Source organism: Pelmatolapia mariae, linkage group LG2 (assembly GCF_036321145.2).
Source record: "Pelmatolapia mariae isolate MD_Pm_ZW linkage group LG2, Pm_UMD_F_2, whole genome shotgun sequence".
NCBI lineage: Eukaryota > Metazoa > Chordata > Actinopteri > Cichliformes > Cichlidae > Pelmatolapia > Pelmatolapia mariae.
This window is the reverse complement of record NC_086228.1, coordinates 15,399,352-15,423,425: the sequence shown is the minus strand read 5'-3', so window position 1 is coordinate 15,423,425 and position 24,074 is coordinate 15,399,352. Positions and strand designations below refer to the sequence as shown.

Sequence of the window (24,074 nt, the reverse complement as noted above, 5' to 3'; positions counted from 1 at the left end):
GATTCTGATATTGCTTCGAAGGAGAATAGAAGTCTGTCCAGTCCAGAAGCAGTGAATCGTTACATCTCAGGACAATCAATAATTTGTGTTAAACTACATACTATATGTCCTATCTCGATTCCTAGCTGATGCTCAATAACATATATTTAAGAGTGCATACACTACAGAACTGCTAAAATATTGAAAATCATTTGTGTAGGATTATTGTTCAAGTGCCGTTCAGCTACAGCGAGACTGCATATAAACGAATGCATGCTCTGTTTGGACGCATTTTTAATGCATGTTTAATGAACCTATGTCCTTTTTATGTCAAAAGACAGAAAGTATAATTTTGGAAAAAAATCTCATAGTGGAGATTTTATGAACTAGATAAGACAAATAACACCAAACCATTTACCAATGAGAAATTTAAATATATAATATAAATAAATTCTTTCTTCTTATCAAAGACAAAAGTAATCCGAGAAGGTTTGGGATAATTCTGCTTTTACAGAGCTGGTCACAATTCCTGATAATCAATTAATCGTGTTGACCAGCAGCACCTGTCTGCTACTAATTCTTATGTAAGCTGTAAGGCTGTCCGTAGTTTTGCACAGAACTTTGTGATAAAGAAAATTTCTTTATCATATTTCAGCCCAGTAACAAATAATGTAACCAGTGTCTTCTATCTGTACCTTATATTTATCTTTAAATAAGTACAAACATATATCTTTAGTAGTTTGGTCCCACAAAAATACACTCATATTGTTAATAAGTAAAGTTATCTCACAGTCTGATCACACCTTCTTTACTGGTGTATGAGTATTTATCCCATTCAGAGCGGTGATATCAGATAGTATCTAATTAAAACAAAGCAACAAAGCAAAGGTTTTGGGTGGTTGCTTGGGTTTACGCATGTGATATTCAAGAGGTTTACATTCTTTTGTGAAATTATAAAATGGTTTTGAAGGAATCCATGCTCATAGTCATCAAATTAAAAGAACAGTTGTCAGTTTTCCCACTTTCCCTCTGAAAATGAGTTAAGAAAATTGATACTGCTGTAATTTCTGTACATGTGCTCAGCCAGGAGTTGATTAGATTACCTTATTGTGAGGTTTGAAGAAAAGCAAACCATCCAAGCTGGCTCTCTTCAAAGTTCGAACATAGTGCCTGGTGGAGTGGCCCGACTGCCGAGTGGTTGGGGTGTATACAGCAACCCTCCATATGCTTGGAGCACTGAATCCAGTTTGACTGTCAGTCTGGCACCATGTGCTGCATGTCCTTTTCCTGCACTCTCTCCTACATTTCTTGTCTCCATCCCCAGTTTTCCTGCCAAAGTAAAAGCAAAGATGTCCCCAAAACCAGTGCTTAATGCCCATCTAAAGTTTATTAATTGATAGACTGTATCTGATTTGTTTAATCTGTATGCAAACACAAGTGTGTAGATAAAACGGTAACCTAATTTGTGGTTTAAGAGCTTTTGAACTTTGCACACAGCCAGGATTCTTGCTTCCTGCTGGTTCAAGTATTTATGCTAAGTTAAGCTAATTGTCTCACTGCTCCAGCTCAGTAACTGACAGACTTAAGAGTAGCATCAATCTTCTCATCTACCTCATGGCAAGAAACAAACAAGCTAATTATTCCTTTTTAGAAAATGGAGTGGTTCTGGTAGTATCTATACAGAAGCTGTTGTATAATGCATATACATTGAAACTAGTAGCAGAAAAGTCATATAATGTATAGCCTGTACATTATATGCTGCATACAGTATAAGAGTAGGAGTCTATAAATTATGCAGTTGCAAGTATAGACAGGCTGATGGTAGCAATAGCATTATAGTCTACAGTAATAGCCGTATATTTTTCCCTATCTCCACCACTCGACATTTCATATTTGGGCCCTGACTGTATTTTTCAGCTCTGTCCTCTCTTTTGTTTCCTCGCAGCAATCGGCCGGACGTTGATCCCCCGTTATTTCAGCACAGTCTTTGAGGGAGGGGTCACTGAGCTCCACTACATCCTTAAACACTCCAAGGAGTCGTTCCACAACTCCTGCATTACCCTGGACTGTGATCAGTGCACCATGGTCACCCAGCACGGGAAGCCAATGTTTACAAAGGTAACACCTGACCCCGGAGCTTCTCCCAACATGAATAATTGATCACAGGCTATGATAATGGCCCAGGCGAGCCATTTAACTGGTTAAAGATCAAATTCATTTACACCCTTTGAGTCTTTTTTTCCCCCATTTTCCACTTTCATGTTGTACATGGTTTTTGAAGTCACATCTGGGGGCTTTACTGTTTATGCTGTGGAATTAATTATATGATGAATTTATGGGTTATCCACTTAGTTTGCATAGATTTTAAGTGTTCATCTCTGATATCTGTGGGAAAAAGTATTAAAGATTGTGTGACATTTTAGTTACAGTAACTTGAAATTGAAGTAACTTAATATGCTTGTCCTTATTTTCTGTCATATGGCAACTGGCAGAATGGTTGATGCCCAAATTCAACATGATAAAAGTGTCGATCATGAAGTAATTATATTTGCAGGTACCATCAATTCTGTGAAGTAGAAACTGCTCTAAACACTCCAATACTCTAAAGATGTCAACAGTTTTTTTCTACTCTTGTTTTCATACGTTGACAAGAAAAGTGGATATCCTAATGTGGTCATCTCGGGCAGACATATCTGCTGTTCATATGTTTTGCTTGTGAGGTGCAACTGAGGAAATTTGGTCTAAAAGAAAGGTGCCCTTAAAAGGACACGAATTAAAACAGCTTTTTTTAGATGGTGGGTGAGCACCAAGGGCCAGTCTGAGTGAGTCAGCAAATTATTTTCACTATCAGTCAGTCGATTCGTAGTTTTTTTTTCTTTTTCTTTAATTTTTTAGAGGAATCCTGCAGTTGTGTCCTGTTTTAGTGGATATGTGTTTAAATCAGAATATTAAATCTTACAATTTCATTACTCAAAAGTGCAGCTTTAATAATATGACCTATTTTATACATGTCTAAACATGCACCTTACATGAATTTTCTTAGGCCAGATATCTCCAAGCTAAATATCAAATATGCTCATATTTACTCTTTTCACTTCTTCTAGACCTCAAATTCTACTGGTATTGCTCATATTAATGATGGATTCCTAATCCTCCAGATGCTCCAAAGATATTGCTAGGGGGACATGAATAAGACTTTTGAAGAGTAAGGTTTAGTTCGCAGTAACAGGAAACACAAATTGCACAGGTGAAATAATCCCAACCTGACACCAAGGTCTTCTGAAAGCACTAAAGATGAGCTCATCTGCTTTTGTCTTGTGGGAGAGAAATCCCCTGTGAGCTGGAGTGAATATCTGCTTCACCACAGTCTGATCCAGATGGCTCGCTGACTCTTAGTGTTCTTCTGCTGACTGTCTAAATGAATCTGAGGCCAGATACCTTGTCAGCGCAGAGCAGCCGAGCTAAAGGGATTCCATGTTCCCTGTACCATGAACCCTGAGCCGAAGCACCAGACCGGATTGTTCTGACATTAAACAGCTATACGCCCTCTTGTTTTCAGGACTTGACAGCATACACTCACTCGTGGGTGTGTGTGTCAGTGTGTGTATTGTGCAGAGTGCAAAATTAAGCTTTGTGATCTGCCAGAGGCTGTTAGGCTAAAGGGTGAATTAAGCAAATTATTTTCTAAAAAGAAATAAACATAATCTGCCAATGGGCATAGATTTCTTTTAGCTTTAAGAACAAGTAGACTTCACAATTTCACAGACTTTATTGGCTTTGGGTAATTTTTTCCTAATAATAAGGCATTGATTTATCTTTTGATGTTTTGCATTTAGTTGTTAAGTTGAATTGAGAAAACCCTTCAAATAGTTTGACATGGATTTTCTTTAATGGTAAGTGACATACAATAGTATTATGTCATTTCAATTTCAAGTAGTTTCAACTTTTGCATAAATGTATAACCTATAGAAACTGCTTTGATAGTATCTTGTCAGTTTGATTGAGCAAGATAACTTGCCAGGGCTCTCTGAAAGTTGACTCAGAGTCAGGAATAAACTAATATGATCACATTTATGATTCTACATTATGATATTGTTTACACAAAAACATTTAATAAGATTGAATGCTCTGTTAGAAACATTTTTTTTAAGTTGATTGAACTGCTTTTAGTTTTACTAACATCCACTTCCAGCTTCCCTTTCTCACTTGTAAAGAGAAATGATTAAACATTAGCAAATATACAGATTTTCATATCACTGAACTACTGGAGTTCTTCACTAACAAACAGCTGGTTAGCTAGCAGCCCCAAATCACATGGGATTGGATAAATAATGTATTTTTCCAATAAGCCATCAGACATATCTTGGTCTATATTCAGATTGCTGACAGGAGTGGCCTAAAAGCTGATTTTTTGGCTCATTTTGACTCAGATCTGTTTTTCCTGACAGTGCAAATAACACAAATTATATGGAATGTGATGTTTTGATTTGGCCCACTTTCATATGCAATCCTTAAGCCAGGTGTACACTACAATTTTGGGCTGGCTCAGTCGAAAGCTGATGGATGTGAAAGAATCATAATTTTACCTTTGATAGTGTCTCCAAAGCAATGCTCCTGCATCACGGAGAGAAAGAAGTTCAAAGTTGGCTGTTTTAACAGTCTTGTGACTAGAAACATCCTAAACTCTTACAGTGCCAGAAATGAACACCTCATAGCGTGACTGCTGCCAAGTCCTGTGTCTACTAACCAACCAGGAAGAATCTAGTACGATATGGATATGATGCACTGGCCAACTTCCCAAGGCACTTGGGAAGAAAAAAAGAAAAAAAAACAAAAACAGAACAAACCCAAATTAAATAAATGGCAGTAAAATGGAGAAAATAAAATGTTTGGACTCGAACAAAGAAGAAACTCTAGTTGAGTTGTGGCAGCAGCAGCCTTGTTTGTATGATGTGTTCTCCAGCTGTTATCGTGACTGCAACAATAAGGATGTAGCCTGGAAACAAATAGCCGAGAAATAACAGATGCGCGTGTTGGCTATCATTCAGTACTTATTATCATCATAGAGTCTGCATACATCAAAATTGACGTCCTGCACGAGTAGATCCATGTTGCACTTTGCGGTTTGCAGTGAACTGACAAGATTGCTGCAACCCCACAGTCTGTACGCACCCAAATCAGATACAATCTTTCTTTTTTTCTTTTTTTGCAGTGCGACCTCACTGTGAACTGACAAATCAGAATTCACTTGACTTTCACATCACTCCACCATCCTGCAGAAAGACTCTTGTGGGGTGTCGCTGGCAGATGTAGTTTGATGTAACCAAGGCATGCCTCATTTTTTGATTACACCTGTTTCACTGAGGCCATCGCAGTCCCACCAGTACTGGCTCTACCTGCGCTTCAACATATACCTCAAGTAAAGTAAACCAGCCACTGCGCCATAAAAAGCAATAATTTAAAAAAGCGTGGATAGTCTCATTGCTGACAGCTGCTCACATCTACAGCACATCATTTTATAAATAAAACTTTAATGATAGGATCAAGTTATTAAGCATACTAGTGTTTTGCAGGAAGAAAGGGGGCAAAAAAACACCTGCATACTGTATATCACATAGAAGGATATATATTTTGTAAGTCCTGTCTATAAAAAAGTTATGTTTGCATAGGTAGAGTGTATAAACATTCCATGAAGAAACCTGGTTTAATTGCTTGTGTGTTATGTTGGAGTACATTAACATGCAAGACTGCCTGCATTTAAGTTTGTAGCGAGGGGGCACATGAGCCCAGTGTTTCAGTCAATTTTGTATTCATGTAGTGGTTAGTGGTTGAGTGGAGGTTGGGTGTAGGTTGAGGGGGTCTCTTTGTGTTATCATATTAGTAAATGAGTATGAAACAATCCCAGTAACACATAGAGGAAATATCTTTTAATGTTTTTCTGCGGTTCTGTAAACAAGTCTTTTCAAAAAGAATAACACCAACAAACCCCTCCCCCCCAAAAAACCCTAATATATTACAAGTGTCCAATATTAACCATACAGAACGGGAACAGAACTGCCCCGGCCCGGTCAACAAAAAGCTAAATTTGATGCTTGCAGCGCTGCTCTCTTTTCATCTTCACCTAAATTGGATGAGAAGAATTAATTCATTAGAAAAAAAATTCCAATAACTGAGCGTGTTCTCCCTGAGCTCCCAGCAGCAGCAGCAGCGAGCCTGCAGCTCTGGAGGCCCGAATCTCAATCAGCTCTGCCTCGCCTCGCTTTCCTCTACCACCACCACCCTCCTCCCCACCATCCCTCTCCGCCCTCCTCCTCCCCACCGTCTCTCATCCTCCTCCCTGGCTTGCTGGCTCGCTCATTCTCCCTTTGCTCTCTACTCCACATCTCTCTCTCTCTCACTCACCCACCACCCCCCTACCCCTGCACCCTCAACCCCCCCTCCCCCCCCATACACACACACACACACACACCCCTCATCCCTAGAGAAATCATCCCCAGCTCCCAACTCGCTCTCTTGCTCTCCCTCTCGCTCTCTCTGCCTATATCTGTCTCTTTCCTTTCCTGCTGCTACCTCTCTCTGTCTTTCAAAATTTCTAATTTTGAGCACAATGAAAGAATAATTCCGCTTTATTAAAATTTTCTTCCTGTTTTCATAGTTTCGGTCATTTTCCCAAACCGAAATAAAAACACTGTAGTTACAAATATAATTGATGAGTAGTCACTAAAATGAAAGAGTAAGATGATCAGAATGAATGCTTTCAGGGGCATTTCGTTCTTTTCATTGTAGACTAAATAGTAGATAGATAACAGAAAATGAGATAAAAACAAAAACAAACCAAATATCCTTTGCTGAACAAAAACTAGTGATGTAGTGGTCCATGGTTAGCCTCCTGGGGTTTCTGTTGTGCCCCAGTGAATCCGACAGTTACTGTATTAAATAAACTTCCAGGTCTGTTTAATGCCTATTGTTATTAAAAACCTAAATATTAAAATTATGAAGTAAAGTTGCACACAGGCTTCTCAGGTTGAATTGCATTTTCCTTAATTCTTAAGGTACATGCAGCATTTCCAGGATTTTATGTGTTCTGAATTTGGCTTTACCCGCAGGTAAGATGGTTAAAGTGCACGGCTCCTAAATGGGAATTTGTTCTCATAGATGGTTTGTATTTTGTTTCAGACACTGTTGATTGTTCGCTCCAGTACTTCTGTGACTGTTTTGCATCAACATGACCCATAGAGTATTAGTGTGACTGTGAGCTGTCAAACCACTGATATCAACTGAGGCATAACCCATTGTGTATAACTTACAAGTGGATTTATATGGAAACCTAAATGTAGTATTTTGCTTAACATATTGTTTTGAAATATTAGATAAATTACTTATTATTGCAGCAATAAATGAGCAGTTACACTCACTACTTATTGTTTAATGATTACATTTGATCATAATGTGGACAATCTGTGATGAAAAAAAGAGCAGGCAGCAGTATTTGAACAAGCTTAGTACAGTTTAATGAATTCATGTGTTCTTTTTTTCTTTACCTTTGTGTTATTGCTAATCTCGTGGGGTGCTACAGACTAACAAACGGGTTGGGCTAGCAGAACACTAGAGTGGGTGGCTTTCTCCAGGGGCTGGTGGACACTCTGTGGCGGGCTCACAAAGCAGCGAGGTGTTGACAAGGTGACACAGGGTGCCAATTTGACCAAGAACTCCCAACCTCCGAGCCACCCCAGGTATCCCAGCACCTCTATTCACTCTCTGCAGGCCTCGCTTTCCCTGACCAGTCTGTGTTAGCTCCGAGGGCACGGCCCTTGTTACCGGTGCCCAGCTGGGGGTTTGTGCATGCTGGGAGGTGAGCGAACAGCAAAAGGCGAGAAGGCGAGTTCGTGACACAGTGATCTCAGCTGAAGTAAATTTAATTCCCTGAGTGGATTTTTTTTTCCTTGGTGAGAAATTGACTAGCTGATGTGTTATTCCTGATATATGCTTTGCTTTGAATGTGGCCAGCAGTGTCTACCGTACGTTTCTTATAATTGTATGTATTAATTGTTCATATCTATCAATATCCATTTATCGATGTCTGTGTTACAAGTCTTTATTTAATAATGGTTGTTGTTAAACAACAGAATAAATAGTTAATGGTTACTGATGGTTACTATAGTTCTGAAAATATGTCCCAAAAAAGTCTGACATTTTGTAAATCACAAATAAAAACAAAGCAACTGCATGTAAAAAATAAATAATTTTAATGCGACTCCAGCAATCTACCTAAAATAGTTGGGACAGGAGTTTGTGTAGCCCTGTGTCACATTACCTCTTCTTTTAACAATACTGGATTATGTAAGGGTTTGGGAACTGATTAGGGTTTGTATTGTTCATTCTTACTTGATAAAGATTTTCAGCTCAACATGCGTTCTGCTTCGTAATGCATCAAATGTTTTCAGTGTGTTACAGGTCTGGACTATTTAAGCACCCGGACTATCTAATGTCACATTCATTTTATCTCAGGAATCAGATGTTGATCGTTATCCAGTGCAACACGATATCACGCCAAAGGGTGTCATAGACACACTTGCTTTGCCTCTCCAATGCGTGAAATTGACAAGCATGCAGAATTTGCAGTACCAGCAGGGGGCGATAATATATTTATGTTTAAGTTGCTAGTGACTGTGGAAGGTACATTTCAGGGTGCTTCTATGCCAAATGATTAAGCTAGGTGGCTAATATGTACTTACATATAAATGTGTTGGTAATGCTTCTTTAGACACTTTTCTGTGATTATTTTAATGTTGGCTTGAATTTGTCTCTACCCACAGACAAGATGGTTTGCAAAGTCGGGGTTCCTGCGACTCTCTGAGTGGTATGTCTGACTTATGGGAGCATCCCAGTTGAAAATTGTTATTGAGCACTCAGGATTTAGGACCTCTCACTTCAAATTGATTATTGCATTATTGTGGCTTTATGCTGCTGAAATGTATGTAGAATGTAGTTTTGATATAGTAGACAAGAACATAGCTGAAAAAAATATTTTCTGGGTGTCAGCACATGTTATTCCAAATCTTATAGATGTACTGTGTATCACAGAGCATTATTGGTGCCTTCACAAATGTTCCTATTACCAGTGACATGTACGCTCATGTAGCCCCATATCATCATTAATGTTGGCTTTGAGTTGTGTGCTAATAATGAACTGGATGGATGAGTATAGTAAAAGTAAGATTGTCTGTTTACACAATGATCTACTTTCTTATCTATACCTATGGCCATCTGTTCAAGTGGAAGGAACAGCTTCATCCAAAGGGTTGCTCGGGTCTCCCTTAAAGATAGGGTGAGGATCCCAGCCAGTCACAAAATACTACTCTTACACATCAAAGGGAACCAATTGAGATGGTTCAGGTATCTGATTAGGATGCCTCCTAGGCACATCTAGTCGAGGTGTTTTGGGTATGTTGTACCAGAAAGACCCTGGAGCTGACCCAAGAGACCTCCTGGCTTGGGAATCCCTCAGTGTTCCCCCTTGGAAGAGCTAGAGAAAGTGACTTGGGAGAGGGAGGTCAGGTTTGCAAGTCATGAATATGTAACAGTTATTTACAGTTTATGTGTTCTGCTGCTATCGTAGACTTTAAAGTCAGGTTTGGTACGGATGCTACAACTTTGTGAGCGCTAACTCTGAATTCAACGGAAAAAAAATTCTAAATTGGAACTTGGGATTTCCAACTTAATGCTTCAATTGGATGCACTATTATGGATCCATGCTGCTGAAATATGCATATGTGACACTGTATACACTATAACACTAAAGGTGTTCAAGAGTCATATACTCAAGTTATTAAGGTTCAGTGTTATCTTCAGTTTCTTCAGTTCAAGTGTGCGGTGTGTGTGTGTGTGTAGACAGTTATGTTGTTGTTAGTACTACTTGGGTAGTGTGTTGTATTAAGATCTCATAAGCTTATTTGTCCAGAGGCAACGCAGCTGTCACTATCAAATAAGCTGGGTGCATCATGGCTGGCTTGCTACAATTGGATGAACTCGTCACTTAGAAACAGACTCCATTTAAAAAAGAAAACCTGAACAAGGCAGTGAATATATCCTGTATTGTATTTGTATTGTACAGCAACTTCATCACCATTAGTGACCATGTTTCTCTTGGTCTTCATATGCAACAACGTAATTCAGTTTAGAATGAATTCAGTGAACTGGACTAAGAATCATATCCATAGGCAAATAATATACACTTTTGTGAACAATAGCCACAATAATCCAGTTCTCACTGAAATGTTAGAACACATCTCATTGCTAAAAGAGGGAAAATACAAATGTGTTTTGCGATGCTACTTACCCAAAGACCACTTATACTAGGACAGAAAATAAAACTCAAAAACTAGTTTCTACAGTTTAAGATAAACATCTCCGATTGGTTTGTGATAGAGTGTAATTTTGTGAACCACACAAAATTACACTCTGCTAATGGTTAGCTTGCTGTGCTAACTCAGTTAGTTAATTCACTGGAGATTCATCGATAATCCAAAAAAGAAGTACATCAGCATCAAAACAAAAAGCATCCTTCTATCCCAACAAGCAAAGGAGTTTTATGTCGTCAACCATGAACTCAAACGATAGACTCAAGTTCATAAACACTAGCTTGTTGTAGTGCCACCTACTGACCTTTTTGTGGAACAGCAGAATTAATCCTATAAGTCGATTTTATGCAGGTTATATGTAGAATGTGGTTTGCGATGATCTTCCTATAATAAGCAAAGACTTTCCTGGAAAAAAAAAATGTTTTCTGTGGGACAGCATGTATTTATAAATGTATGTATTGTATACCACTGAGCCTTAATGGTGCCTTCACAAGTGTTTATATTACCAGTGGCATGTACACTAATGCACACTAATGCATGTTGCTCATTAGCTTGATGGATAATCTTTTCTTCATTTCTCTTCTATTTCCTAAACCAGCTGTATCTTTACCCTTTTAGCGTTGGTTTAGAGCCTTTTTTTGCACTACTTGGTATTTTTTGCACCTGCCATCTTTAACTGGGATTTTACATTTACAGTATTTAACATCTGAAGTTTTAATTTCATGACGATTACTATAATACATTTGCAAGGTTTTTTTTCCATTACCTTTTATTCACCTCTGTACTTTTTTCACCAGGGTCCATGAGATTATATACATTTCAACCTCTATTCAAAGCCAGAAGAGGCAGTCAGGGAACATGGGGATAGAATAGGAGGGGATATCACAACTAGCCAGCAGTCAAACTGACAGTACTGCAGTTGCCTCTTAATAGCAAAGCAACTGAGAGATCCCAATGAAATGCTGTTCTTAAGTTTAAAATATAATCTGCAGCACACACATCATAATTATCATAAATAAAATGTGTTTGTTGATTTAAAAGTTAATTTCAGCTATTAAATTAGGCCCACAGTTGGAAGGTGATTATAATTTTCATGGAGAATATTAAAATATCCTGGGGCAACACTAGAATATATGTATGTTTTGCTTTAAGGCTGTAATTGCTGATCATTTTCGTTATCGATTAATTGATCAATCACGTGGTCTTTAAAATGTCAACAAAATGACTAAATGTTGTAGTAGCTGTAGTAGAAAATTAATAATCCCAGTAGATATTTACATAGGAGGCAGTTTCTGAGTGACTGATTCATTTCTTATGCAGACTTAACATATATCTAATATAACACACTTTATTCACGTGTACATTATTACTAACAGCATTTCTACAGACTTCTCAATAGTTACTAATCATGTTGAGTTAGAGTACTATAACCAATGTCAGCAGTTTGTTGCTAAAATAGATTTTACTTTAGCCAGCTCTGATCTTGTTCATATTCACCAGAAGTAGTTATCAGGTCTTATATTAATCGATTTAATGACCTTCAGCTCCTCTGTTATTAATGATTGCCAGGTTAGGGTACAGTATTGAATATTGTCTCGGCAGCAGGACGTTGTTATTCTTTCTTGCTCTTTTGAGCTGGAGATCCCCTGATCTCAGCCCCGTTGTGTGGAAGATTTATGACTCTGCTCTTAAATCAATGGGGACTCTCTGTGAGGGGCCGTACCATTTAATGGACCACTTTTTAATTTAAGGGGATTTTCCTTCTTTTAGTTTTCATAAGGGAACACTTTTTGGCTAAAAATAAATGGTTACAACCATGCTGAGAAATATTAGATTTTAACCGATTGACTTTCACTATGGTGAAATAAATAGCTTTGTATGATTGAATCTATTCTGGAATCTGTGGGAAGAAAAGAAAGCCTTTCTTAGCTGCATTTGTGGTTAATATAGCGTCTCTGCACCAGTGCCACTTAGATAAATTCCTGCACATTTATTGTGCTTGGCAATTAACGGGATTCCTATTCTGGTTCTGATTTAGGCAGCTTACCAATTTATTTATCAGTTTCAGGGAGGCAGAAAGCTTGCAGAGAGAAATAGGAGCAATAGTAGATGCAGTGCTAAGGACACTGTTGGCACTATGGAAAAAGGAATCAATAGTGCATTGTTATTTCACTGTAGGCTACAGCACCTGGAACGCATCAGAAGATACCGGCTCACTAGTAAACACAATTCAAGTTATTTAACTGCTGGTGGGTAAATAACACAAATCTACTAAAAGCACACTTCCAGGAATGATGTAAAGAGTTACCCGTTTCCCTCATATGGGCCTATTATATATAATATTTGGGCTTTTAATAGGTTTCATAAGCCCAGGGGGTAAAAAACCTATATGCTACAGAGTGACAATGATGCATTTTATTTCAAAGGAGGAAAAGAAAGAAAAGACCAAAGGTAACATTTATGAGGGTTTTTTTTGTTTGTTTGTTTTTTGTTCTTTTTTTAACATTCAGCAGCAGTTTAAAGAGGCAGTTTACAACTGTCATACTCATAATGCAAAATGGTCTGGGTACCTAGAGGTCAGTGATTAATTACTTTGGACTTATGTGGTAGGAAGTGTAAACTATTTCTAAATGCAGATGTTTAATACATTTAATTTTCAGATATACTTTTTTTTAACACTTATTCAATGTCTGTAGTTTTAAAGTAAAATATAATGTGATACAGTATATGTCAAAAGTTAAATGAGTTAGGAAAGTTGGTCACATAACTGCATTTTTAGGTAATCAAGAAAGTTTTTTTTTTAATCTATCTATTTTAAATCTTTATGGAAGACATCAGTTTATCCTAAAATGTAAATATAATCCCTAAATTTGCAAGTACATAGTTTTACTTCTGTTTGAAGCTATTTTTATTTCAGTCTGTTACATGCTGTGATGTGTCCCTGCTTTCCCTTTCAACTCTAAGGTCAGCCACTGGGTAAACTGCTGTTGGAATTAAACTAAATTAAAAAACTTAAATAAATAAAGAGAATTGTCATTGTCCATTAAACACCACAGATTATTTCCAAACATTGCTGTAGTCAAATCCACTCTTATCTAGCCCAGACAAGCCTATTATCAGACGATGCAGATCCCTTAAACGCGTTTACACATAAAACCACTGTATCAGCATTTTTGTGACAGTTGTGTCAATCACTGAAAGAAAATCACAAGTTTTTCATTCACTATATAAAGTTTAAGACTTGGAAGACCAATTTGGAGCATAGACACAGACCAAGAGTTTGGTCTTGTTTGAGTAAATTAAAACCAAATTTTAAAGTGAAATAAATAAATAATTTCTTTACTATGCAGAAGAAGACACATCAAGAAATCCAGTATTGTAGCTTCAGCAACCAGTAAGTGTAAATAGAAGAATATTTACAATCAATTAAATACTTTATCTTAGTTATTCCTTGAGTACACACTAACCATGGCAGGTCTGACTTCATGCACCGTGCCCCTTAACAAGTGGATTGAAGTGCAAACTATCCACAAACCAGAGTCTGCATGAAGATCTAAAAGCTTGTTTCTGTCAGTTGTTTATGCTCTTATGCTTTTATGAAATTGGAGAAAAAGAGTATAAAGTTAGAGAAAAAGGTATTTTTTAAAAGTCAGGGGTCAAGCCAAATATGAAAAAAAAACTGTAGTTCAACATGCATATTATTGTACAGTGTCAGAAATGAAAGAATACCAGAAGTTTATAATCCGGGACAACAGTGTGGAGTTTTTTTTTCCATATTCAGAAATTGTGTATGTTGTACATATTTTTCATTTATTCCCATCACACATGCATTATGGGTCTTTCATTTTAAAATGAAACTTTGTCTAAACTGGAATATTGTAATCCCCTTTGGTTGGGTTGGTTGCACATTATGCATTATCCACGTGTTTAGTTAAGACAGCAGAGAAGCAGCTCTGCATTTAGGGGTTTTTCTTATTGTTTTTTGTGCAATTGAGCTTCTATTTATTCTTTTTTAACTGTGTTGGCACGTGACCAGCAGAGGTGGGTGGGTGGGTGGGAACTGGAAGGGGAGGTTGTGGTGGTGGTAGTGGTGGGGTGAAGGGGTGGGGGTGCAGTATGGCCGCTAGCCTCTTTCTTGTTGATCCTCAGGAGACCATCTGCGCTGGGGGCATTGATTAGAGTGTGTCTGGTGGGATTACATCTTTGCTGTTGCCATGCCAACTAATCAGCTGATTTTTTTTCCCCCCCTCGCTCTGTCTGTCTCTCCATTTCTCTCTCTCTCTCCTCTCTTTGCCTGGTTGTCACAGCAACAAAATACGGGAGAAGCGCAAGGGCCCCGGCAAGCGCTGAATTCAGCTAAAGGGGCGAAAAAATGTTTTTTCCCCCGCTCTCTCTCTCGCTCTCTCTCTGTCTTCTCCTAATTGGCAACTCTCTCTGACCTGAAGTTCTTTTGTCTCTGGCGTAAACACACCCCTCTCCAGATTACATTTATTTTCACATTTTAGAAATAGCTGGATGGTTGAGAGGCCCAAGGACAGATGCTGTGAATGAGGGAAGCGAGCAGAGTAAATATTGGGAGCATAATAGCTCGCAACATACTACAAAGTCCTTGAACGAATTCCAAAAATGAGACAAAACACTTCCAGCATTTTATTTTATTTTATTTTATTTTTAAATCAAAATCATTCCTGGCCAATAAACATCGATTCCTGTTTTTCGTTCGTGTCCAAATCGGCTGGTTGTTGCCTGCCAGCCTGTTCAAGATTATTGAAAGAGATATCAGGCTGAGGAAAAATATAAAGTAACACTAACTATGTGATCTTTTTCCAGGTTTGTACAGAGGGTCGCTTGATACTGGAGTTTGCCTTTGATGATCTGATGAGGATCAAGACGTGGCACTTTACCATCCGGCAGTACCGAGAGCTCATCCCCCGCAGTATCCTGGCCATGCACGTGAGTTTGACATCATTAACACGCGACAAAACCCCCCACATGTGCCCGTTTTAGGTGTCACTTTTTGAATACTAACGAGGGTCCCTGCACTCTGCTGAGACACTTTTTAGAAGCTGTTCATGAGCATATGAAATTTAAACGCCAACAAAGCAGTTTGGAAGGATTTTTGCAAACCAATTTATTTGCAGACATCAAAGGGCACCAAGGATAAAAAAGGGCCCTTGTCTGAAAAAGGAGAGAGAGAGAGAGAGAGAGAGGGAAAAAAAAACAAGGTCGAATGAATAATCTGCTTAATTCCACTAAGTGTAAAACACATTTAGTAACTGGAGCTGTGGAGTATAGCTGGAGCGAGCAGAAGGTCTTCTGTTGCCAAATGAATTTGAACTGAAATTGTACTTAGCAGCGTAAAAACAAGAGATTTCACAAATAAACAAAGCCAAATGATGTACGCCCGAATACTAGCTTCAATGTTATACAATGAGGCTTCCCCAACACATCCACTCTGACACTGCTGTTGATCATCTATGTGCAATATCTCAGTCTTTCCATGTTCTGTGCAATATTTTTGGCTCATGTGCAATTATTTTGGTCCCAGTCTGTTTCAATGTTTCCTACACATACACCATGTATATAGTTCCACTCACATATGTATACATATACACTGCTTTTTATTTTATTCTATTTATTTTTTTATTTTTTTATTTTTATTTTTTTAGCCTTATTGTATATTGGTTTCTCTTCTTCTTACTTTAGCACCTTTGTGGTCCAGCTACCCAATTTCACTGTGCAAGAAACTGCACAATGACAATAAAAAGCTCTAAGTCTCTAAGTCTAAGTCTTTTATATGTTTTAAGGGCCCAAGATTTGTAAAGCTCTCTTAAGCACCTCCCAGACATGCTCATCTTTACATGAATGGGATTCTACATGTCTGTCTCCATAGGAAAACCCACCTGGTCAATTTCAGGTCAGAGTTATAGTAGAAGTCTTACAAAGTAACATTAACGAAAACGCTCCACATGTTTAATTTGAACACAGCAGGGCAAGGTTGAACATTCAAAGAGGAATTAAAGGTCAGTGTCATAATGTGTTCCATCTTTTATGCCATCTTATGCTTATAACATTAGATAAGTCTGTGTTTTTTCCTGCATTTTGAAAGCAGGGGAAAAAAGGTGAAGAAAATGCACTTCAGACTGACAACTGTGTATTAGAGCCACAAAAGGAAAGAAAAATTGGGCAAAAAGCGGAAAAAAGTCAGAGAAAAAAACTAAATCCATATATATATATATATATATATATATATATATATATATATATATATATATATATACATATATATATATGTGTGTGTGTGTGTGTGTGTGTAATTTCTCTGTGCTTTTTTCTCTTTCTTATGAGTTTCTAGAGCTAGGAATTTCTTTCCATATTAACCATGAACAGATACAAATTTTCCCTTTTTCCCTCATAAATTTCCCTTTGCTTTCTTGTAAATTGGCAAGTGTTTTCTAGAAAGTTTAGGACTTTAATCTTAAAAAGAGGGTTGGTAAAACCTTACAGAGTCCCTTGATTTTTTCTTACTTTTGCTAAGGAAAAAAAAAGCCATTTTCATTCTGGACTTAACAACAGACAGCATAGTTTTCCACCTAATTGATGAGAGAATTGTGAGCCGAGCATCCATTGCACCCACTGTGGTCATTAATGACATCTTCAGTGGCAAAACAAGTTTTAAAATCTAGCTGTGAGGGAACAGAGTGCACTGTTTTCCCTTCAGATCATTAAAGTTTTCAATCCCCGCTGTCTTAACATCAGTGATGCCGCCTCCATACACATATGAAATACTAAATATCACACACGCATGTTGCTCTTTCTGTTAATGTCATGTCTGAAAAAAGGTTGTAAGGAGCATGTCTTAATGACAAAAGCCACCATTAATGGATGAAGTCAGGGGTGTTTAAAGGTTTCGTGTTTCCTCTTAAAGAAAATTGTAATTAAAGCAAAAGTTATAGTGGGTATTTGCGGATTTTCCTTTTCATCAGTGATATTTACATTTGTGATACATTGGCCATCTCCCATTTGTTTGATAAGTAAAATGGGATTCATTACTTTAACATTCTCTTTTTACACATTGGAGCTAAAGGTGTACGTAAGAGGCAAACTCTTTTTTTTTTTGGCCAAATCTTCATATGAATTTCACTCACCAATAAATTGGCCCCTCTGGGTATTCACTTTAATTCCTGGAGAGTGGGATATTGTGGGGTATTGTGGGTTCTGGCCAGATCTTTGGTGATTTGTGTGTGAGTGTGAGTTCGCTCTTTTGATCACTGCCTGGACTAATGAAAGCAGATACAGGCACATGGGAGTCAGAATAGAAAAGCTGAAACTGTAGATACTAGTACAGATGTAGTGTAAAGGACCATGTTTTGAAGTGAGCAGAACTACTGCTGCTTTTTTCTCTCATTTCTCGTGAGGAAGAATTTGGAAAAGAAATAAAGTTTGTTCTCAGCGTAATTTTTAGAAGTTGGCCAGCAATTAATATTAACCATTCCCCACCAACTGATCAAATCAAATATCAAAATGTGTTTACGTAGAAATAAGATCAAGTTCAGCAACATCTAAAAGGTGTATTCCAACTTAAGTTAACCAGTGCAGACAAGCACAAAGAAGTACACTAAAGGCTTTTAAAACCTGAATTAATAGTTTGCTAGAATTTAGCAGGATAAAGGTGGGTACACCAGTAGTCACTGGGACCCAGGTGTGTCTCAGTTTCCGTGCGTGCAGTTCAGAAAGATGATAATAATGAAGCCAACAAAATTCCCATCAATTCTTCTGCAAAATCTTTAAAGCTGTATTTTAAAGTTCCTGCAAAGTCCACTCAATGCAGAAGCTATCAGAAGCAAACCTGTCTCTTTTTTCTGTTTCTTTTTGCTTATATTTTACTTGTACTTTTATTCCTGTGTTTGTTTTAATGATGGCTTTTAGGAGTGCCATTACAGAGGGCACTCATTTACTTGAGTGACAGGTGTATCAGCTTATTATTCAGGTCTTGTTCCGCCATCGTGACTGTCAGCAGTGAAACTAAATCTTCAGAAACTGGTTGATGAAGTTGTTTGTTTCTAGTTTAGATTGAAATGTATGTTTTAAAAAGCACCGTCGTATCCTGATCATTTAGTTTTCAATATGTTCCACCACCACTGTTGTAATACTTGGGACAGACACATATTCATACAGAGTTAGGAGTAATTGTACCCATCATACCAAGCGGACCCTATAAACAGTGCTGTATTATAAGTAATCAAAACATCATTTTGTTGTTATGCCTAGTCAAGGATAGATTTATGTATGGCCGCTGTGTTTAAAACTACATCTGGAAACTTTTGAGTTCTATTATAATAATTTGCATCAGCTTTTTTGAATTGATCTTCAATTGTAATACATTAATCTACAGTAGCTTGCAATTTTATCAGTGAAATCAGCAAATATTTGTCTAATAAATGTTTTTTTGCTGAAGAAATAAGGGACGATAAAAATGGAAATGTTCTTTTAAAATAAAGGCAACTCATAACTAATTACAATCAGTGAATAAATGGACTTGCACCACTGGTGGAAAGTAAATGTCCATGTTGTGGGAGTATGAAAAATATACAATGATGCAAATATTGTGCGGACAACTCATAAATGCACAGTAACTCCCATGAAATGGCTATTGCAGAATCTATAGTGCATAAGGAGACATACTATATGCACTGTGTGTTTTGATACAGTGCATTGTTTGAGTAAAATTAATAGAGACAGTCCTAATATCTGCTGCAACTGGAGAGAGCAGCGGTGGTAGAAAAAGTATTTGGATCTTAAATAAGACTAGCAATACATAGTCAGAATACACAATTACACTGTGACATTACAAGCAGGGGTGTTTCTGGGAGGTTTTTTGTACATTTGACATTTTTGCTAGAAATAAAAACCAAACAAAAACACCTGAAAACTAGTTGAAAAGAATGAACTAATTAAATATATTCTCGGTTACAAAAGTAAAGAATTGTAATTTTAGTAGAAGTAAATATCCTTTGTTGAGGGTTTGCAAAGCAATGGAGTTAGAACATGTCAAGCAGTGGACTAACCCACTGTGATGTGCATGGAGGGAGTCCATACTGCAGGTAACTAATAAGCTTTCACTGCATGTAATATTATTTAAGATTAAATAGTGGGACACTGTCACCCCAGGTCCCCCCTTTAGTCAATCCCTGGTTTCAAAAGGGAAAAAAAACATTTGCACACCATTTGGCTCCTATTTAATAATTTTAATTCTTAAAGCATTCCTACAAAGGCAACGTCTCAATCAGTCGTATTTTCTTCAGGCACACATACCTGTCTTAAATTGGAACCAAATACTATGAAGAGTTTCCCGTCTTCGAATACATATTATGATTTTCTTTTTCTTCTTTTTCCTTTTATTTTTAACAAATTTGGGCTGTTACCTAAAAGATTTTGCTTCAATGTGTGCACACTTTGTCTTTTTTACTGTTTGTTATTTATTGTTGTGTTATTTAGAGCAGCGGTCCCCAACCCCCGGGCCTCGGACCGGTACCGGTCCGTGAGTCGTTTGGTACCGGGCCGCGAGAGTTGAGGCTCGGGTGTGAAATGTATGGTTTTCAGGGTTTTTATCGGTTTTTAGCGTTATTTTGTTATCGTTTTTTATCGTTAACACGGTTTTCCTGGGTCTTTTCACGTGTGTTATGAATAAATCTTCTTTTTTTCGGTACCGGTACTAGTTTTATTTTGTTGTATTTATCCGCGACACCTTAAAGGCCGGTCCGTGAAAATATTGTCGGGCATAAACCGATCCGTGGCGCAAAAAAGGTTGGGGACCGCTGATTTAGAGAGTCTAAAAGTTTATTTGCAATGGCCTTTCCTAGATATGCCTTTAAATAACATAAACCTGGTACATATACACGATAGGAAGAACACAAACAGTTTATTAAAAGGCAAAATAACAAAAATTGTAGTACAGTGAAGCATCATAATAATTGTGGAAGTTGCATCAAAGATAGATTTAAGCACAGCAAGCACAGCCTGGTCGTGTGATATTTTATGAGTTCATCATTTGTCTTAATCTACAAGGAGTATTTTAGCATTTTAAGTGCTTCAGTAGATTAGGTTTCCCCACTGCTGAGCAGCATCCTGTGTCCTCTCACTTTAAGTTTGCTGCACATACCCACTGACATTTTCTTCATTGTTTAAACTTTTATATTTGGACCACTGCCACGCATCTTAAATTCTGAGTATGTGGCTCCGAATTTGTACTCTGTTGTTTGTGTGGCCTCTTGAACTGAGTGCCTCTGTCATCCCTGCACCATATGTGCCAGTATTTAGCTACTACACAAATTGTTGAAACATCTCTGCACAAGAGATGCCAAGACAAACTCGTATACAGTACACTCAGCCTAATTCTGCTTGATGAGTAAAGTAATTCAGATGGCAATCCGCTGGCTGCCAATAATGCACACTAGTTCAGTCCCCCTGTCACTCATGTTGGTCTGCTGATGGTACAAAAGGACTCCCTCGCTTCCCTCTTGACTTTCTCCACACAGAGATGTGACTGGAGATAGAATTATGCATTTTTCATGAGGCACCAAATGCAACTATGCTCACTGCTTCTGCTCAGGCTGGGCTATATTTTGCTCTGTCGATACCTTCAGCTTTTTATGATTTGAATGCTTATTCGTGGTGTGGCAAACAAGCTTAGCGAATAATCGTGTGTTTTTAGACGCCCTCATATAATTGCTGTTTGGCTTTTTGTTTTTAACTTTCTTCTCATTTAAGATCTTTTCTTCCCTCCTACTCATACTGTAACATTATAGCTGTATTTCAGTTTTTCTAATGATTTGTATGGGGTCAGCCCTTAATCTTTTGTGCACATATTGACATCTTGATCACTCTGTACATATACGCAGTTCATAAAATTATAAAGCGCAATTATGGATTGCATCTGCAGATTTTGGCTATAGCTTTCAGACAGTTCTCATTATTTTTTAAATGTTCTCTCCAGGCCGGGCCGTTATACATACGTCGAGGAACATCATCAAACCCACTCAAGATAAAATAAAACGGAACGGTGTCGAAATTTTAATGAAATGACAAAGTAATACTGATTAATTAGCTCACAAATTGACAAGAGTGTGAAATGAAATCCAAAAAAAGCTTCTATTCAGGTTCAGGGCACAACTGTAGTAACAGTGTTAAGTAGGTGCATTTATGACTGGAGGGTGTCGATTGTGCATAACCAGTGAATGCCAATTAGCCTAATTGGTTGTAGATAATTAGTTTTGTGGATTACAAACATAAAAATTAAGTGTTTGTGTGTGTGTGCGTGTGTATAGATATATAGTAAAACTATACTTTATATAACTCGTTTTTACTTTTCATTTCTCTGCTGCTAACTTTAGGCACAAGACCCTCAGGTGCTGGAACAACTGTCCAAAAACATCACTCGCATGGGCTTGACCAACTTCACCCTCAACTACCTCAGGGTAAGTACTGTGTGTGTGTGTGTGTGTGTGTGTGTGTGTGTGTGTGTGTGTGTGTGTGTGTATGAATGTGTGTGTCTGTCTGACAATGTCTATGACTGTCATTCTGCTTTTTGTTTTTCTTCTCATCTTGTCACACTTGATGCACACTGAGGAGCAATTCTTGTCCATATTTAAACACAGTAATTCATGTTTCCCATAATTTCTAAGTATCTTGTATGCTTAGACTGAATAAACTTATATATTCATGTTTTGTCATCGTTAATGTGATCTTTTGGCACTACTACATTATACGGGCTACGATTAATCTTTTCCATTGGCAGATATATTGACTGTTTGAAGATATAAGTTTGACTTGAACATCATTTCTAGACATTGTTTCCACTCCTCAGTTATACTGTTAGTGCAAATGTACCTATTTTCTCTTTTTTTACTAGCTGCTACTGTTATTTATGTGCTGAACACAGTGAAACTTAAGTGTATAATTTCAAAAGTGCATGGCATCAAAACAAAAAGAAGTACTTATTTATTCTTTACTGTCTGCATATACGTGTTTTTGTACCTGACCGCAGCAATATAATTTACGGAAATAGGAAGTATAAGCCGACTGAATACATTAGTGATTATTTCACAACGCTCTGTTTGTGTTTTTCGACACCACAGTTGACTGACAGCTACGATTTCCAAATGGGAGAACAAGAGCGAGCGGGAGAGAGACGGGGAGAGGGAAGAATTAATTGGATACAGAAAATTAGCATAACGTTAATGAACGCTCCCTGTTGAGACTCATAATTGTGAAATGGCGCGCGAATCAGGGAACGGCACCTCCGCTGCTTATAATAACTGAGTGAAGAAAGACACACAGAGGGGGTGAGAGGGAGCAGGGTGACTGTTTTTGTTTTTCTATAACAATGATCGTCTATACAGAAAGTAGCTGCTATGTGGCTGAAAAAGAAAAAAAATCAAGTATCTGTAATTAGTTGCTAAAGCTTTAGTTTCTGGTCTTTCTCTGTTTTGTTGATTCATTTGGTCAGTGCTTGGCAAATGAAACAACGATTGTGTCTTGCTTTCTGTTTGCTGACACCATGCATTTCATGGAAGAGGTTAAGCTGTTTGTGTCTAAACAGTCCCAGCTTGACTCGCACTGTGTCAGCCCTCTGAACCTCAGATATATTTCAGAATACAATGTGGTTTTATTTCAAATGGAACAGAAAATATGAAACACAACAAATGATTTAGCGTTGTTTTGAGGTTTAATTGAATTTCAGTAATAATGAAAACAAGCTGCAGATTATTTCATGTGTTAAATAGTAATGTTTGCGAGAAATTTCCAGTTTAAAGGGGCGTCAGGGAGGCTGAAGACTCATTTATCCTGTAGCGGTGAACCTGTCTATGTTTTCTATAGGTGCATAGATTTATGATCCCATTTCAGCTGATAAATGTGATTTTAGGTTTCTCTTATTAGACAGTTTCATTTCTTATTTTTCACAAGAACAACTGCCAACTGATTTCCTTTCTTTCCAACACCCAATTAACCGTCTTACGATCCCTTTAGATTCATTGTCTGACCTCTTGTAGCAGTCCTGATATTCAGGTTGGGAATCACTGCTGTGTAGTCACTATTTTTCACTTCGCAAATGATATTTTCCCCTTACTGTTATCTGAAGGTGTCAAGGTAAAATACACCCTTTCCTCACATTAAACTAGCAATAATGTGTGTCTGGAAAAGACCTTTCCCAGTGTTTATCAGTCCCTCCAAAAGAGACTGACAGTTTCCTGGCTTAGGGGTTACAACCGGCCTTTCTCTTACTCACAGAGGCACACACACACACACTTTCTTTTTTTTTTTCATTTGGAGTATTTAAGCCTTTCCATGTATTGGAGCTGCCGGCTTCCTACTATTCAGCCTGAAAATAGCCCTTGTTTTCAGGCTGAGAGCCAGGGCTTGTTGGCTGAGCTGGGGAGGGATATTACTGTGTCAGAAGGGAACTATCAGAGGAGAACATGGGATTAGTCTGCTACAGGGATGTTCACTTTACCTCGAGCGGCATGGCATCAAAACACTGCCGTCCTAACAGAGGGAAAAGCAACAGACGTGGTTATGTTTATGTAGGATAATTTGGCGTTAGCAGCTGAGTCTATGGTTGTTAGAATGACTAAGTTTAAAGCCCCTGTCTGGTCAGTGGTTTGAATATCCATCATGGTAAAACATGATTCCTGGTATTGCTGTCGACTTGAATAAAAGCCTCCAAAGCTATTG

The 24,074-nt window shown here is 37.8% G+C and overlaps 1 protein-coding gene across 6 annotated transcripts in view; it reads left to right on the top strand.

The window, feature by feature from the left end:
• ldb2a (LIM domain binding 2a) overlaps positions 1 to 24,074 on the top strand; it is a 101,868-nt gene that overhangs the window by 62,723 nt on the left and 15,071 nt on the right. For all 6 annotated transcript variants that reach the window (XM_063493816.1, XM_063493808.1, XM_063493803.1 and 3 more), the window contains exons 3-5: positions 1,925 to 2,097; positions 15,171 to 15,293; positions 21,734 to 21,817. In XM_063493816.1, coding sequence (XP_063349886.1) covers positions 1,925 to 2,097; positions 15,171 to 15,293; positions 21,734 to 21,817 — 380 coding nt within the window. The remainder of the gene's footprint in view (positions 1 to 1,924; positions 2,098 to 15,170; positions 15,294 to 21,733; positions 21,818 to 24,074) is intronic.